Source organism: Girardinichthys multiradiatus, chromosome 14, assembly GCF_021462225.1.
Source record: "Girardinichthys multiradiatus isolate DD_20200921_A chromosome 14, DD_fGirMul_XY1, whole genome shotgun sequence".
NCBI lineage: Eukaryota > Metazoa > Chordata > Actinopteri > Cyprinodontiformes > Goodeidae > Girardinichthys > Girardinichthys multiradiatus.
This window is the reverse complement of record NC_061807.1, coordinates 18411918-18428355: the sequence shown is the minus strand read 5'-3', so window position 1 is coordinate 18428355 and position 16438 is coordinate 18411918. Positions and strand designations below refer to the sequence as shown.

Genomic DNA, 16438 nt, shown 5'->3' with positions numbered 1-16438 from the left:
AAAAGATACATGTTGTTAACACCTAAATAATATGTATTATTTTGAAATTGCTCTCTTTATTTAGCGTGTTTTGAGATTGACATCAAAACATTCATGTGAGATCTGAGTATATCCTGAGCATCTAACTGGATGAAATAAATAACTGAGAAAACAAGTCTAAACCCACGTAAAAACTGTTCATTTGCTTCATTGTTTCATTAAAGACTCGTCTAATTGGATGGACGGATGGACAATTTGACCTTTCTCATCTCTTTCAACTTATTTCAATGGGACAACTCCTGACTTTACTTTTTTGGTTCTTTATTGTTGTAGTTTTGCTTGGTTTAAAGTTCCACTCACCCTGGAAATAATTGACTTATTCCGGTATAACAGTACTGTGAATATTTGAAAGGACAGGTTCAAACCCCTGCTGGTTCCAACTAATGCTTTCTGGTTGTTTGCTCTCACCAAACACTGTAAAAATCTTAGTGAACAATGGCAATCTTGGTGATAAATCTTTTGTTCTCAACTACGGGGCACCATCAGGACCTTCAAGATCTACTAGACACAAAACATTAGTTTTAATTGTTGACACTTTAATTAAATAAAGTCTCTCACCAGTAACAGCTGGGAGCTGTACTCCACTACTTCTGACGTTCTCAAACACAGAGAAGAGAGTAAATGTGTATCTAGTTCCAGCAGTGAGAGATGAGACTGTGTGAGTTACTGGTCCATCTCCATCTGGTGAACTGATGAATGTTTCTGTGCCGTTAAACTGGAGGAAAAAGCTGGTGTTGTTGTTGACTTTATTCCACTGCAGAGTGATGCTGGTCTCATCTTGTGATGATGGTCTGAAACCTTCAGCATTTAAAGGAGCTGAGACAAAATAAAAGTCGATTACTTTATGAAATATGTTTTAAATTATCAGCCTATAAAAGTTTTATATAACATAAAATACATGAAACTAGTAAAAATGTTATACTATATTAAGTCAACTAGTGACTAAGTTAAAAAGGAAACATCAGGAAGAAACAACACTTCATTGAATTCTAGTAGAGGAAACAAGTCTGGTTATGAAAAGAATAATACGTTCAGATTTTATACAATGCAAGAAAGAAGGATTCGAGTGAAGTTTTCAGATATGCTGCCAAAACAAAACAAAGTTTGATTTTCAACCTTGTTGCATAATACACATCCTCATATAAGAAATGCTCCTGAAGTCTCTGATTAAATTATTTCAGCAAGTTGACAAAGAATATGTATGTAGACACTGTAAGTAATGTTTTATCTTTTAACCACCAATGTCTCTAGTTCTTTAAGACAAAATCACAGAGTTGCTATCAATATGAATATCTGTGGCTCACTGGATTTTATTAACAGCAGAAAGGAACTGGGTCATAATCTCTAAAGTACATAGAAAATATGAGTTTAGTGTAAAACTAAGAGTTATCTCACCAGTAGCAACGGTGATGTTTACAGCACTGCTTCTAACATTCATAAACACATGGTAGAGTATGAATGTATATTTAGTTCCAGCAGTGAGAGATGAGACTGTATGGTTCACTGGTCCATCTCCATCTGGTTCACTGATTAATGTCTCTGTGTCGTTAAACTGGAGAACAAAGCTGACGTTGTTGTTGACTTTATTCCACTGCAGAGTGATGCTGGTCTCATCTTGTTTTGATGATCTGAAGCCTTCAGCATTTTCAGGAGCTATTAAGAACAATAAGATTAGAAATTATTCAACATAGAGTCTCAGATTCTGACAACAGAAATTATTCTGTGCTTTTAACTGTTAAGATTAATGCATGAAATAGTCGTTTCAATGTGAGATGTTCAGATTTCAAGTCAGAACTCTCCAACAACATAACTAACTGTGAAACATTTCAAAGCTTTAATGAAAGTAAATATCTTACCAGTCACTGCAGCAATGCTGACTCCACTGCTTCTGATGTTCTCAAACACAGAGAAAAGAGTGAATGTGTATCTAGATCCAGCAGTGAGAGATGGGACTGTCAGAGTTACTGGTCCATTTCCAGTTGGTGCCGCTACATTCAACTCTGTTCCATTATATCGGAGGATGAAGCTGACATTGTTATTGACTGGATCCCACTGTAGAGTGATACTGGTCTCATCCTGTCTCAATGATCTGAAGCCTTCTGCATTTTGAGGGGCTGAAAGAAATCAAAATGATCTAAGTTTTCTCTTAATTTCATTCAACTCGTGACGTCAGCAGCTTTCAATCCCTGCTGGTTGAAGCCACTATTTTCTGGTTGTTGTTTCTCTCTCAGCGCTATGAAACTCTTTCAACATCTACTAACAATCTGGTAATAAATTCCCTGATTATAACCAAGGTGCCTCAAAGGACGGTTAAAGATTTGGGAAGTAAAATAGTTTGCCTTGATTGTTGACATATTAACGTGCTGAATATTCTTACCAGTAACAGCTGGGAGCTGAACTCCACTGCTTCTGATGTTCTCAAACACAGAGAAGAGAGTAAATGTGTATCTAGTTCCAGCAGTGAGAGATGAGACTGTGTGAGTTACTGGTCCATCTCCATCTGGTGAACTGATGAATGTTTCTGTGCCGTTAAACTGGAGAACAAAGCTGATGTTGTTGTTGACTTTATTCCACTGCAGAGTGATGCTGGTCTCATCTTGTTCTGATGGTCTGAAACCTTCTGCATTTTCAGGAGCTACAAGAGAAAAGAAAAGATACATGTTGTTAACAGCTAAATAATATGTATTATTTTGAAATTGCTCTCTTTATTTAGCGTGTTTTGAGGTTGACATCAAAACATTCATGTGAGATCTGAGTATATCCTGAGCATCTAACTGGATGAAATAAATAACTGAGAAAACTAGTCTAAATCCACGTAAAAACTGTTAATTTGCTTCATTGTTTCATTAAAGACTCGTCTAATTGGATGGACGGATGGACAATTTGACCTTTCTCATCTCTTTCAACTTATTTCAATGGGACAACTCCTGACTTTATTTTTGGGTTCTTTATTGTTGTAGTTTTGCTTGGTTTAAAGTTCCACTCACCCTGGAAATAATTGACTTATTCCGGTATAACAGTACTGTGAATATTTGAAAGGACTGGTTCAAACCCCTGCTGGTTCCAACTAATGCTTTCTGGTTGTTTGCTCTCACCAAACACTGTAAAAATCTTAGTGAACAATGGCAATCTTGGTGATAAATCTTTTGTTCTCAACTACGTGGCACCATCAGGACCTTCAAGATCTGCTAGACACAAAACATTAGTTTAATTGTTGACACTTTAATTAAATAAAGTCTCTCACCAGTAACAGCTGGGAGCTGAACTCCACTACTTCTGACGTTCTCAAACACAGAGAAGAGAGTAAATGTGTATCTAGTTCCAGCAATGAGAGATGAGACTGTGTGAGTTACTGGTCCATCTCCATCTGGTGAACTGATGAATGTTTCTGTGCCGTTAAACTGGAGGAAAAAGCTGGTGTTGTTGTTGACTTTATTCCACTGCAGAGTGATGCTGGTCTCATCTTGTGATGATGGTCTGAAACCTTCAGCATTTAAAGGAGCTGAGACAAAATAAAAGTCGATTACTTTATGAAATATGTTTTAAATTATCAGCCTATAAAAGTTTTATATAACATAAAATACATGAAACTAGTAAAAATGTTATACTATATTAAGTAAACTAGTGACTAAGTTAAAAAGGAAACATCAGGAAGAAACAACACTTCATTGAATTCTAGTAGAGGAAACAAGTCTGGTTATGAAAAGAATAATACGTTCAGATTTTATACAATGCAAGAAAGAAGGATTCGAGTGAAGTTTTCAGATATGCTGCCAAAACAAAACAAAGTTTGATTTTCAACCTTGTTGCATAATACACATCCTCATATAAGAAATGCTCCTGAAGTCTCTGATTAAATTATTTCAGCAAGTAGACAAAGAATATGTATGTAGACACTGTAAGTAATGTTTTATCTTTTAACCACCAATGTCTCTAGATCTTTAAGACAAAATCACAGAGTTGCTATCAATATGAATATCTGTGGCTCACTGGATTTTATTAACAGCAGAAAGGAACTGGGTCATAATCTCTAATGTACATAGAAAATATGAGTTTAGTGTAAAACTAAGAGTTATCTCACCAGTAGCAACGGTGATGTTTACAGCACTGCTTCTAACATTCATAAACACATGGTAGAGTATGAATGTATATTTAGTTCCAGCAGTGAGAGATGAGACTGTATGGTTCACTGGTCCATCTCCATCTGGTGAACTGATGAATGTCTCTGTGTCGTTAAACTGGAGAACAAAGCTGGTGTTGTTGTTGACTTTATTCCACTGCAGAGTGATGCTGGTCTCATCTTGTTTTGATGCCCTGAAGCCTTCAGCATTTTCAGGAGCTATTAAGAACAATAAGATTAGAAATGATTCAACATAGAGTTTCAGATTCTGACAACAGAAATTATTCTGTGCTTTTAACTGTTAAGATTAATGCATGAAATAGTCGTTTCAATGTGAGATGTTCAGATTTCAAGTCAGAACTCTCCAACAACATCACTAACTGTGAAACATTTCAAAGCTTTAATGAAAGTAAATATCTTACCAGTCACTGCAGCAATGCTGACTCCACTGCTTCTGATGTTCTCAAACACAGAGAAAAGAGTGAATGTGTATCTAGTTCCAGCAGTGAGAGATGGGACTGTCAGAGTTACTGGTCCATTTCCAGTTGGTGCCGCTACATTCAACTCTGTTCCATTATATCGGAGGTTGAAGCTGACATTGTTATTGACTGGATCCCACTGTAGAGTGATACTGGTCTCATCCTGTCTCAACGATCTGAAGCCTTCTGCATTTTGAGGGGCTGAAAGAAATCAAAATGATCTAAGTTTTCTCTTAATTTCATTCAACTCGTGACGTCAGCAGCTTTCAATCCCTGCTGGTTGAAGCCTCTATTTTCTGGTTGTTGTTTCTCTCTCAGCGCTATGAAACTCTTTCAACATCTACTAACAATCTGGTAATAAATTCCCTGATTATAACCAAGGTGCCTCAAAGGACGGTTAAAGATTTGGGAAGTAAAATAGTTTGCCTTGATTGTTGACATATTAACGTGCTGAATATTCTTACCAGTAACAGCTGGGAGCTGAACTCCACTGCTTCTGACGTTCTCAAACACAGAGAAGAGAGTGAATGTGTATCTAGTTCCAGCAATGAGAGATGAGACTGTGTGAGTTACTGGTCCATCTCCATCTGGTGAACTGATGAATGTTTCTGTGCCGTTAAACTGGAGAACAAAGCTGGTGTTGTTTTTGACTTTATTCCACTGCAGAGTGATGCTGGTCTCATTTTGTGATGATGGTCTGAAAACTTCTGCATTTTCAGGAGCTACAAGAGAAAAGAAAAGATACAAGTTGTTAACAGCTAAATAATATGTATTATTTTGAAATTGCTCTCTTTATTTAGCGTGTTTTGAGATTGACATCAAAACATTCATGTGAGATCTGAGTATATCCTGAGCATCTAACTGGATGAAATAAATAACTGAGAAAACAAGTCTAAACCCACGTAAAAACTGTTCATTTGCTTCATTGTTTCATTAAAGACTCGTCTAATTGGATGGACGGATGGACAATTTGACCTTTCTCATCTCTTTCAACTTATTTCAATGGGACAACTCCTGACTTTATTTTTTGGGTTCTTTATTGTTGTAGTTTTGCTTGGTTTAAAGTTCCACTCACCCTGGAAATAATTGACTTATTCCGGTATAACAGTACTGTGAATATTTGAAAGGACAGGTTCAAACCCCTGCTGGTTCCAACTAATGCTTTCTGGTTAGTTTGCTCTCACCAAACACTGTAAAAATCTTAGTGAACAATGGCAATCTTGGTGATAAATCTTTTGTTCTCAACTACGGGGCACCATCAGGACCTTCAAGATCTGCTAGACACAAAACATTAGTTTAATTGTTGACACTTTAATTAAATAAAGTCTCTCACCAGTAACAGCTGGGAGCTGAACTCCACTACTTCTGACGTTCTCAAACACAGAGAAGAGAGTAAATGTGTATCTAGTTCCAGCAGTGAGAGATGAGACTGTGTGAGTTACTGGTCCATCTCCATCTGGTGAACTGATGAATGTTTCTGTGCCGTTAAACTGGAGGAAAAAGCTGGTGTTGTTGTTGACTTTATTCCACTGCAGAGTGATGCTGGTCTCATCTTGTGATGATGGTCTGAAACCTTCAGCATTTAAAGGAGCTGAGACAAAATAAAAGTCGATTACTTTATGAAATATGTTTTAAATTATCAGCCTATAAAAGTTTTATATAACATAAAATACATGAAACTAGTAAAAATGTTATACTATATTAAGTCAACTAGTGACTAAGTTAAAAAGGAAACATCAGGAAGAAACAACACTTCATTGAATTCTAGTAGAGGAAACAAGTCTGGTTATGAAAAGAATAATACGTTCAGATTTTATACAATGCAAGAAAGAAGGATTCGAGTGAAGTTTTCAGATATGCTGCCAAAACAAAACAAAGTTTGATTTTCAACCTTGTTGCATAATACACATCCTCATATAAGAAATGCTCCTGAAGTCTCTGATTAAATTATTTCAGCAAGTTGACAAAGAATATGTATGTAGACACTGTAAGTAATGTTTTATCTTTTAACCACCAATGTCTCTAGTTCTTTAAGACAAAATCACAGAGTTGCTATCAATATGAATATCTGTGGCTCACTGGATTTTATTAACAGCAGAAAGGAACTGGGTCATAATCTCTAAAGTACATAGAAAATATGAGTTTAGTGTAAAACTAAGAGTTATCTCACCAGTAGCAACGGTGATGTTTACAGCACTGCTTCTAACATTCATAAACACATGGTAGAGTATGAATGTATATTTAGTTCCAGCAGTGAGAGATGAGACTGTATGGTTCACTGGTCCATCTCCATCTGGTTCACTGATTAATGTCTCTGTGTCGTTAAACTGGAGAACAAAGCTGACGTTGTTGTTGACTTTATTCCACTGCAGAGTGATGCTGGTCTCATCTTGTTTTGATGATCTGAAGCCTTCAGCATTTTCAGGAGCTATTAAGAACAATAAGATTAGAAATTATTCAACATAGAGTCTCAGATTCTGACAACAGAAATTATTCTGTGCTTTTAACTGTTAAGATTAATGCATGAAATAGTCGTTTCAATGTGAGATGTTCAGATTTCAAGTCAGAACTCTCCAACAACATAACTAACTGTGAAACATTTCAAAGCTTTAATGAAAGTAAATATCTTACCAGTCACTGCAGCAATGCTGACTCCACTGCTTCTGATGTTCTCAAACACAGAGAAAAGAGTGAATGTGTATCTAGATCCAGCAGTGAGAGATGGGACTGTCAGAGTTACTGGTCCATTTCCAGTTGGTGCCGCTACATTCAACTCTGTTCCATTATATCGGAGGATGAAGCTGACATTGTTATTGACTGGATCCCACTGTAGAGTGATACTGGTCTCATCCTGTCTCAATGATCTGAAGCCTTCTGCATTTTGAGGGGCTGAAAGAAATCAAAATGATCTAAGTTTTCTCTTAATTTCATTCAACTCGTGACGTCAGCAGCTTTCAATCCCTGCTGGTTGAAGCCACTATTTTCTGGTTGTTGTTTCTCTCTCAGCGCTATGAAACTCTTTCAACATCTACTAACAATCTGGTAATAAATTCCCTGATTATAACCAAGGTGCCTCAAAGGACGGTTAAAGATTTGGGAAGTAAAATAGTTTGCCTTGATTGTTGACATATTAACGTGCTGAATATTCTTACCAGTAACAGCTGGGAGCTGAACTCCACTGCTTCTGATGTTCTCAAACACAGAGAAGAGAGTAAATGTGTATCTAGTTCCAGCAGTGAGAGATGAGACTGTGTGAGTTACTGGTCCATCTCCATCTGGTGAACTGATGAATGTTTCTGTGCCGTTAAACTGGAGAACAAAGCTGATGTTGTTGTTGACTTTATTCCACTGCAGAGTGATGCTGGTCTCATCTTGTTCTGATGGTCTGAAACCTTCTGCATTTTCAGGAGCTACAAGAGAAAAGAAAAGATACATGTTGTTAACAGCTAAATAATATGTATTATTTTGAAATTGCTCTCTTTATTTAGCGTGTTTTGAGGTTGACTTCAAAACATTCATGTGAGATCTGAGTATATCCTGAGCATCTAACTGGATGAAATAAATAACTGAGAAAACAAGTCTAAATCCACGTAAAAACTGTTAATTTGCTTCATTGTTTCATTAAAGACTCGTCTAATTGGATGGACGGATGGACAATTTGACCTTTCTCATCTCTTTCAACTTATTTCAATGGGACAACTCCTGACTTTATTTTTTGGGTTCTTTATTGTTGTAGTTTTGCTTGGTTTAAAGTTCCACTCACCCTGGAAATAATTGACTTATTCCGGTATAACAGTACTGTGAATATTTGAAAGGACTGGTTCAAACCCCTGCTGGTTCCAACTAATGCTTTCTGGTTGTTTGCTCTCACCAAACACTGTAAAAATCTTAGTGAACAATGGCAATCTTGGTGATAAATCTTTTGTTCTCAACTACGTGGCACCATCAGGACCTTCAAGATCTGCTAGACACAAAACATTAGTTTAATTGTTGACACTTTAATTAAATAAAGTCTCTCACCAGTAACAGCTGGGAGCTGAACTCCACTACTTCTGACGTTCTCAAACACAGAGAAGAGAGTAAATGTGTATCTAGTTCCAGCAATGAGAGATGAGACTGTGTGAGTTACTGGTCCATCTCCATCTGGTGAACTGATGAATGTTTCTGTGCCGTTAAACTGGAGGAAAAAGCTGGTGTTGTTGTTGACTTTATTCCACTGCAGAGTGATGCTGGTCTCATCTTGTGATGATGGTCTGAAACCTTCAGCATTTAAAGGAGCTGAGACAAAATAAAAGTCGATTACTTTATGAAATATGTTTTAAATTATCAGCCTATAAAAGTTTTATATAACATAAAATACATGAAACTAGTAAAAATGTTATACTATATTAAGTCAACTAGTGACTAAGTTAAAAAGGAAACATCAGGAAGAAACAACACTTCATTGAATTCTAGTAGAGGAAACAAGTCTGGTTATGAAAAGAATAATACGTTCAGATTTTATACAATGCAAGAAAGAAGGATTCGAGTGAAGTTTTCAGATATGCTGCCAAAACAAAACAAAGTTTGATTTTCAACCTTGTTGCATAATACACATCCTCATATAAGAAATGCTCCTGAAGTCTCTGATTAAATTATTTCAGCAAGTAGACAAAGAATATGTATGTAGACACTGTAAGTAATGTTTTATCTTTTAACCACCAATGTCTCTAGTTCTTTAAGACAAAATCAAAGAGTTGCTATCAATATGAATATCTGTGGCTCACTGGATTTTATCAACAGCAGAAAGGAATTGGGTCATAATCTCTAATGTAAATAGAAAATATGAGTTTAGTGTAAAACTAAGAGTTATCTCACCAGTAGCAACGGTGATGTTTACAGCACTGCTTCTAACATTCATAAACACATGGTAGAGTATGAATGTATATTTAGTTCCAGCAGTGAGAGATGAGACTGTATAATTCACTGGTCCATCTCCATCTGGTTCACTGATTAATGTCTCTGTGTCGTTAAACTGGAGAACAAAGCTGGTGTTGTTGTTGACTTTATTCCACTGCAGAGTGATGCTGGTCTCATCTTGTTTTGATGCCCTGAAGCCTTCAGCATTTTCAGGAGCTAAGAAGAACAATAAGATTAGAAATTATTCAACTTATAGTCTCAGATTCTGACAACAGAAATTATTCTGTGCTTTTAACTGTTAAGATTAATGCATGAAATAGTCGTTTCAATGTGAGATGTTCAGATTTCAAGTCAGAACTCTCCAACAACATCACTAACTGTGAAACATTTCAAAGCTTTAATGAAAGTAAATATCTTACCAGTCACTGCAGCAATGCTGACTCCACTGCTTCTGATGTTCTCAAACACAGAGAAGAGAGTGAATGTGTATCTAGATCCAGCAGTGAGAGATGGGACTGTCAGAGTTACTGGTCCATTTCCAGTTGGTGCCGCTACATTCAACTCTGTTCCATTATATCGGAGGATGAAGCTGACATTGTTATTGACTGGATCCCACTGTAGAGTGATACTGGTCTCATCCTGTCTTAACGATATGAAGCCTTCTGCATTTTGAGGGGCTGAAAGAAATCAAAATGATCTAAGTTTTCTCTTAATTTCATTCATCTCGTGACGTCAGCAGCTTTCAATCCCTGCTGGTTGAAGCCACTATTTTCTGGTTGTTGTTTCTCTCTCAGCGCTATGAAACTCTTTCAACATCTACTAACAATCTGGTAATAAATTCCCTGATTATAACCAAGGTGCCTCAAAGGACAGTTAAAGATTTGGGAAGTAAAATAGTTTGCCTTGATTGTTGACATATTAACGTGCTGAATATTCTTACCAGTAACAGCTGGGAGCTGAACTCCACTACTTCTGACGTTCTCAAACACAGAGAAGAGAGTAAATGTGTATCTACTTCCAGCAGTGAGAGATGAGACTGTGTGAGTTACTGGTCCATCTCCATCTGGTGAACTGATGAATGTTTCTGTGCCGTTAAACTGGAGGACAAAGCTGGTGTTGTTGTTGACTTTATTCCACTGCAGAGTGATGCTGGTCTCATTTTGTGATGATGGTCTGAAACCTTCTGCATTTTCCGGAGCTACAAGAGAAAATAAAAGATACAAGTTGTTAACAGCTAAATAATATGTATTATTTTGAAATTGCTCTCTTTATTTAGCGTGTTTTGAGGTTGACATCAAAACATTCATGTGAGATCTGAGTATATCCTGAGCATCTAACTGGATGAAATAAATAACTGAGAAAACTAGTCTAAACCCACGTAAAAACTGTTCATTTGCTTCATTGTTTCATTAAAGACTCGTCTAATTGGATGGACGGATGGACAATTTGACCTTTCTCATCTCTTTCAACTTATTTCAATGGGACAACTCCTGACTTTACTTTTTTGGGTTCTTTATTGTTGTAGTTTTGCTTGGTTTAAAGTTCCACTCACCCTGGAAATAATTGATTTATTCCGGTATAACAGTACTGTGAATATTTGAAAGGACTGGTTCAAACCCCTGCTGGTTCCAACTAATGCTTTCTGGTTGTTTGCTCTCACCAAACACTGTAAAAATCTTAGTGAACAATGGCAATCTTGGTGATAAATCTTTTGTTCTCAACTACGGGGCACCATCAGGACCTTCAAGATCTGCTAGACACAAAACATTAGTTTAATTGTTGACACTTTAATTAAATAAAGTCTCTCACCAGTAACAGCTGGGAGCTGAACTCCACTACTTCTGACGTTCTCAAACACAGAGAAGAGAGTAAATGTGTATCTAGTTCCAGCAGTGAGAGATGAGACTGTGTGAGTTACTGGTCCATCTCCATCTGGTGAACTGATGAATGTTTCTGTGCCGTTAAACTGGAGGAAAAAGCTGGTGTTGTTGTTGACTTTATTCCACTGCAGAGTGATGCTGGTCTCATCTTGTGATGATGGTCTGAAACCTTCAGCATTTAAAGGAGCTGAGACAAAATAAAAGTCGATTACTTTATGAAATATGTTTTAAATTATCAGCCTATAAAAGTTTTATATAACATAAAATACATGAAACTAGTAAAAATGTTATACTATATTAAGTCAACTAGTGACTAAGTTAAAAAGGAAACATCAGGAAGAAACAACACTTCATTGAATTCTAGTAGAGGAAACAAGTCTGGTTATGAAAAGAATAATACGTTCAGATTTTATACAATGCAAGAAAGAAGGATTCGAGTGAAGTTTTCAGATATGCTGCCAAAACAAAACAAAGTTTGATTTTCAACCTTGTTGCATAATACACATCCTCATATAAGAAATGCTCCTGAAGTCTCTGATTAAATTATTTCAGCAAGTAGACAAAGAATATGTATGTAGACACTGTAAGTAATGTTTTATCTTTTAACCACCAATGTCTCTAGTTCTTTAAGACAAAATCAAAGAGTTGCTATCAATATGAATATCTGTGGCTCACTGGATTTTATCAACAGCAGAAAGGAACTGGTTCATAATCTCTAATGTACATAGAAAATATGAGTTTAGTGTAAAACTAAGAGTTATCTCACCAGTAGCAACGGTGATGTTTACAGCACTGCTTCTAACATTCATAAACACATGGTAGAGTATGAATGTATATTTAGTTCCAGCAGTGAGAGATGAGACTGTATGGTTCACTGGTCCATCTCCATCTGGTGAACTGATGAATGTCTCTGTGTCATTAAACTGTAGGACAAAGCTGACGTTGTTGTTGACTTTATTCCACTGCAGAGTGATGCTGGTCTCATCTTGTTTTGATGCCCTGAAGCCTTCAGCATTTTCAGGAGCTAAGAAGAACAATAAGATTAGAAATGATTCAACATAGAGTCTCAGATTCTGACAACAGAAATTATTCTGTGCTTTTAACTGTTAAGATTAATGCATGAAATAGTCGTTTCAATGTGAGATGTTCAGATTTCAAGTCAGAACTCTCCAACAACATCACTAACTGTGAAACATTTCAAAGCTTTAATGAAAGTAAATATCTTACCAGTCACTGCAGCAATGCTGACTCCACTGCTTCTGATGTTCTCAAACACAGAGAAAAGAGTGAATGTGTATCTAGATCCAGCAGTGAGAGATGGGACTGTCAGAGTTACTGGTCCATTTCCAGTTGGTGCCGCTACATTCAACTCTGTTCCATTATATCGGAAGATGAAGCTGACATTGTTATTGACTGGATCCCACTGTAGAGTGATACTGGTCTCATCCTGTCTCAACGATCTGAAGCCTTCTGCATTTTGAGGGGCTGAAAGAAATCAAAATGATCTAAGTTTTCTCTTAATTTCATTCAACTCGTGACGTCAGCAGCTTTCAATCCCTGCTGGTTGAAGCCACTATTTTCTGGTTGTTGTTTCTCTCTCAGCGCTATGAAACTCTTTCAACATCTACTAACAATCTGGTAATAAATTCCCTGATTATAACCAAGGTGCCTCAAAGGACAGTTAAAGATTTGGGAAGTAAAATAGTTTGCCTTGATTGTTGACATATTAACGTGCTGAATATTCTTACCAGTAACAGCTGGGAGCTGAACTCCACTGCTTCTGACGTTCTCAAACACAGAGAAGAGAGTAAATGTGTATCTAGTTCCAGCAATGAGAGATGAGACTGTGTGAGTTACTGGTCCATCTCCATCTGGTGAACTGATGAATGTTTCTGTGCCGTTAAACTGGAGGACAAAGCTGGTGTTGTTGTTGACTTTATTCCACTGCAGAGTGATGCTGGTCTCATTTTGTGATGATGGTCTGAAACCTTCTGCATTTTCCGGAGCTACAAGAGAAAAGAAAAGATACAAGTTGTTAACACCTAAATAAAATGTATTATTTTGAAATTGCTCTCTTTATTTAGCGTGTTTTGAGATTGACATCAAAACATTCATGTGAGATCTGAGTATATCCTGAGCATCTAACTGGATGAAATAAATAACTGAGAAAACAAGTCTAAACCCACGTAAAAACTGTTCATTTGCTTCATTGTTTCATTAAAGACTCGTCTAATTGGATGGACGGATGGACAATTTGACCTTTCTCATCTCTTTCAACTTATTTCAATGGGACAACTCCTGACTTTACTTTTTTGGTTCTTTATTGTTGTAGTTTTGCTTGGTTTAAGGTTCCACTCACCCTGGAAATAATTGACTTATTCCGGTATAACAGTACTGTGAATATTTGAAAGGACAGGATCAAACCCCTGTTGGTTCCAACTAATGCTTTCTGGTTGTTTGCTCTCACCAAACACTGTAAAAATCTTAGTGAACAATGGCAATCTTGGTGATAAATCTTTTGTTCTCAACTACGGGGCACCATCAGGACCTTCAAGATCTGCTAGACACAAAACATTAGTTTAATTGTTGACACTTTAATTAAATAAAGTCTCTCACCAGTAACAGCTGGGAGCTGAACTCCACTACTTCTGACGTTCTCAAACACAGAGAAGAGAGTAAATGTGTATCTAGTTCCAGCAGTGAGAGATGAGACTGTGTGAGTTACTGGTCCATCTCCATCTGGTGAACTGATGAATGTTTCTGTGCCGTTAAACTGGAGGACAAAGCTGGTGTTGTTGTTGACTTTATTCCACTGCAGAGTGATGCTGGTCTCATCTTGTTCTGATGATCTGAAGCCTTCAGCATTTTCAGGAGCTAAAACAAAAGACGTTTTTTGATACTCTTTCCAAACTAGAATATTTGGTGGTAATATGCCTTATCCAAACACATGAACTATTTATAAAAGCAATTATTTGCCAAATATCCATTTTCTTCCATGTGATGTCAGTACAACTTGTGCTACGTTGGCAGGACATGCTTGTTTAGCACAAATGGTGAGATTCTCATGAAACAATTTAAACACACCTGAAGACTCACGAATAATTAGATTTTTATTCACGAGGAAATAATCTGAAAGCTTTGTCCATTCTTTAAAACTCAGGTGGTTGTGCTTTGGTTGAAGAACAATCCACTCTAGTGGATGGAAATAAATTTTATAATTTGGTGGTACTGCAAAAAGTAACATTATTCCTAAATTAGGATCCTCATATTGGATCATTTAATACATGGGTTTACACAATATTTGAAAGTAACGATAACCACCTTTTTAAGACACACCTCTAGCTACTTGAAAAAAGCAGATTGTTACATGTTTGTACTCTAGCATGTGATATGTGTATATTACAGTAATGCAAAGTTAAAAACAAATAATAACGATGTAAAACATCTCACCAGTAACAGCTGGGAGCTGAACTCCACTGCTTCTGATGTTCTCAAACACAGAGAAAAGAGTGAATGTGTATCTAGATCCAGCAGTGAGAGATGGGACTGTCAGAGTTACTGGTCCATTTCCAGTTGGTGCCGCTACATTCAACTCTGTTCCATTATATCGGAGGATGAAGCTGACATTGTTATTGACTGGATCCCACTGTAGAGTGATACTGGTCTCATCCTGTCTCAATGATCTGAAGCCTTCTGCATTTTGAGGGGCTGAAAGAAATCAAAATGATCTAAGTTTTCTCTTAATTTCATTCAACTCGTTGACGTCAGCAGCTTTCAATCCCTGCTGGTTGAAGCCACTATTTTCTGGTTGTTGTTTCTCTCTCAGCGCTATGAAACTCTTTCAACATCTACTAACAATCTGGTAATAAATTCCCTGATTATAACCAAGGTGCCTCAAAGGAGGGTTAAAGATTCGGGAAGTAAAATAGTTTACCTTGATTGTTGACATATTAACGTGCTGAATATTCTTACCAGTAACTGCTGGGAGCTGAACTCCACTACTTCTGACGTTCTCAAACACAGAGAAGAGAGTAAATGTGTATCTAGTTCCAGCAGTGAGAGATGAGACTGTGTGAGTTACTGGTCCATCTCCATCTGGTGAACTGATGAATGTTTCTGTGCCGTTAAACTGGAGAACAAAGCTGGTGTTGTTGTTGACTTTATTCCACTGCAGAGTGATGCTGGTCTCATTTTGTGATGATGCTCTAAAGAGTGGAAGTTCTAAAACAAATAGATACAACATGTGTTGCAAAAATTAAACAATTATTTTTACCAAACCTAGAACGAATGTTCGGCCTTATGTGTAGACATTAACATTTATGAAAACTTAGGGAAGAGGTAATATATATATATATATATATATATATATATATATATATATATATATATATATATATATATATATATATATATATATTCACATTACATTACATTTACAATTTTATTGATTATAAAAGGAAAGCAAGTTATTCTTAATACTTTTTAAGTTATTGAAGTGGAACAGTACCTGCACAATATGCCAGCCAGCATGTAGATGGCTGTTGAAGTTTGTAGACGTAGTATCCATAACAAAGTTTGATCTGGATGGTGTGTGAGGTAAAACGGCAGCAGGAACCCAACCAGGCATTACACACAGTGCGAGTTACAATTTCATTAAATTGCACTGGATGAGTCCCGTTTATCCACAAAGGAGCATGGGTTCCACATCTACGTTCTGCTACACATTTCTCTGGAATCTGAGCGCTGCTTTGCCCCAAATAAAAGCGATACCAGCCATTCCAGGTAATAGACTTGTCGCACTGTAAGAAATTTTGGTCTGTGTTATCTGTTGAACGCCATGTATCATTCAGTATAGTGTAGTTGGCACAGGGGTTGAGACATTGAACAGCTCCATTGGTGGTGATGCACTCTGTGCCGGAGGGACAACACTGACAGCCAGCACAAGAGGGAGCTTCAAATATAACATGTGGGAAAAAAACAGAAGACAAACATAATACATTTAAAGTCACCAAATACTTTTG

At 36.9% G+C, this 16438-nt stretch overlaps 1 protein-coding gene across 1 annotated transcript in view; it reads right to left on the bottom strand.

The window, feature by feature from the left end:
* Positions 1–464: 464 nt before the first annotated feature.
* Positions 465–16438, bottom strand: part of LOC124880306 (tenascin-like) — a 16009-nt gene continuing 35 nt past the window's right edge. The window contains exons 2-24 of the mRNA XM_047385352.1: positions 15925–16345; positions 15390–15638; positions 14868–15125; positions 14034–14291; positions 13166–13423; positions 12645–12902; positions 12184–12441; positions 11347–11604; positions 10478–10735; positions 9957–10214; positions 9496–9753; positions 8659–8916; positions 7270–7527; positions 6809–7066; positions 5972–6229; positions 5103–5360; positions 4582–4839; positions 4121–4378; positions 3284–3541; positions 1896–2153; positions 1435–1692; positions 598–855; positions 465–508 (exon numbers count right to left, since the gene is read on the bottom strand). Coding sequence (XP_047241308.1) covers positions 465–508; positions 598–855; positions 1435–1692; positions 1896–2153; positions 3284–3541; positions 4121–4378; positions 4582–4839; positions 5103–5360; positions 5972–6229; positions 6809–7066; positions 7270–7527; positions 8659–8916; positions 9496–9753; positions 9957–10214; positions 10478–10735; positions 11347–11604; positions 12184–12441; positions 12645–12902; positions 13166–13423; positions 14034–14291; positions 14868–15125; positions 15390–15638; positions 15925–16345 — 5874 coding nt within the window. The remainder of the gene's footprint in view (positions 509–597; positions 856–1434; positions 1693–1895; positions 2154–3283; positions 3542–4120; positions 4379–4581; positions 4840–5102; positions 5361–5971; positions 6230–6808; positions 7067–7269; positions 7528–8658; positions 8917–9495; positions 9754–9956; positions 10215–10477; positions 10736–11346; positions 11605–12183; positions 12442–12644; positions 12903–13165; positions 13424–14033; positions 14292–14867; positions 15126–15389; positions 15639–15924; positions 16346–16438) is intronic.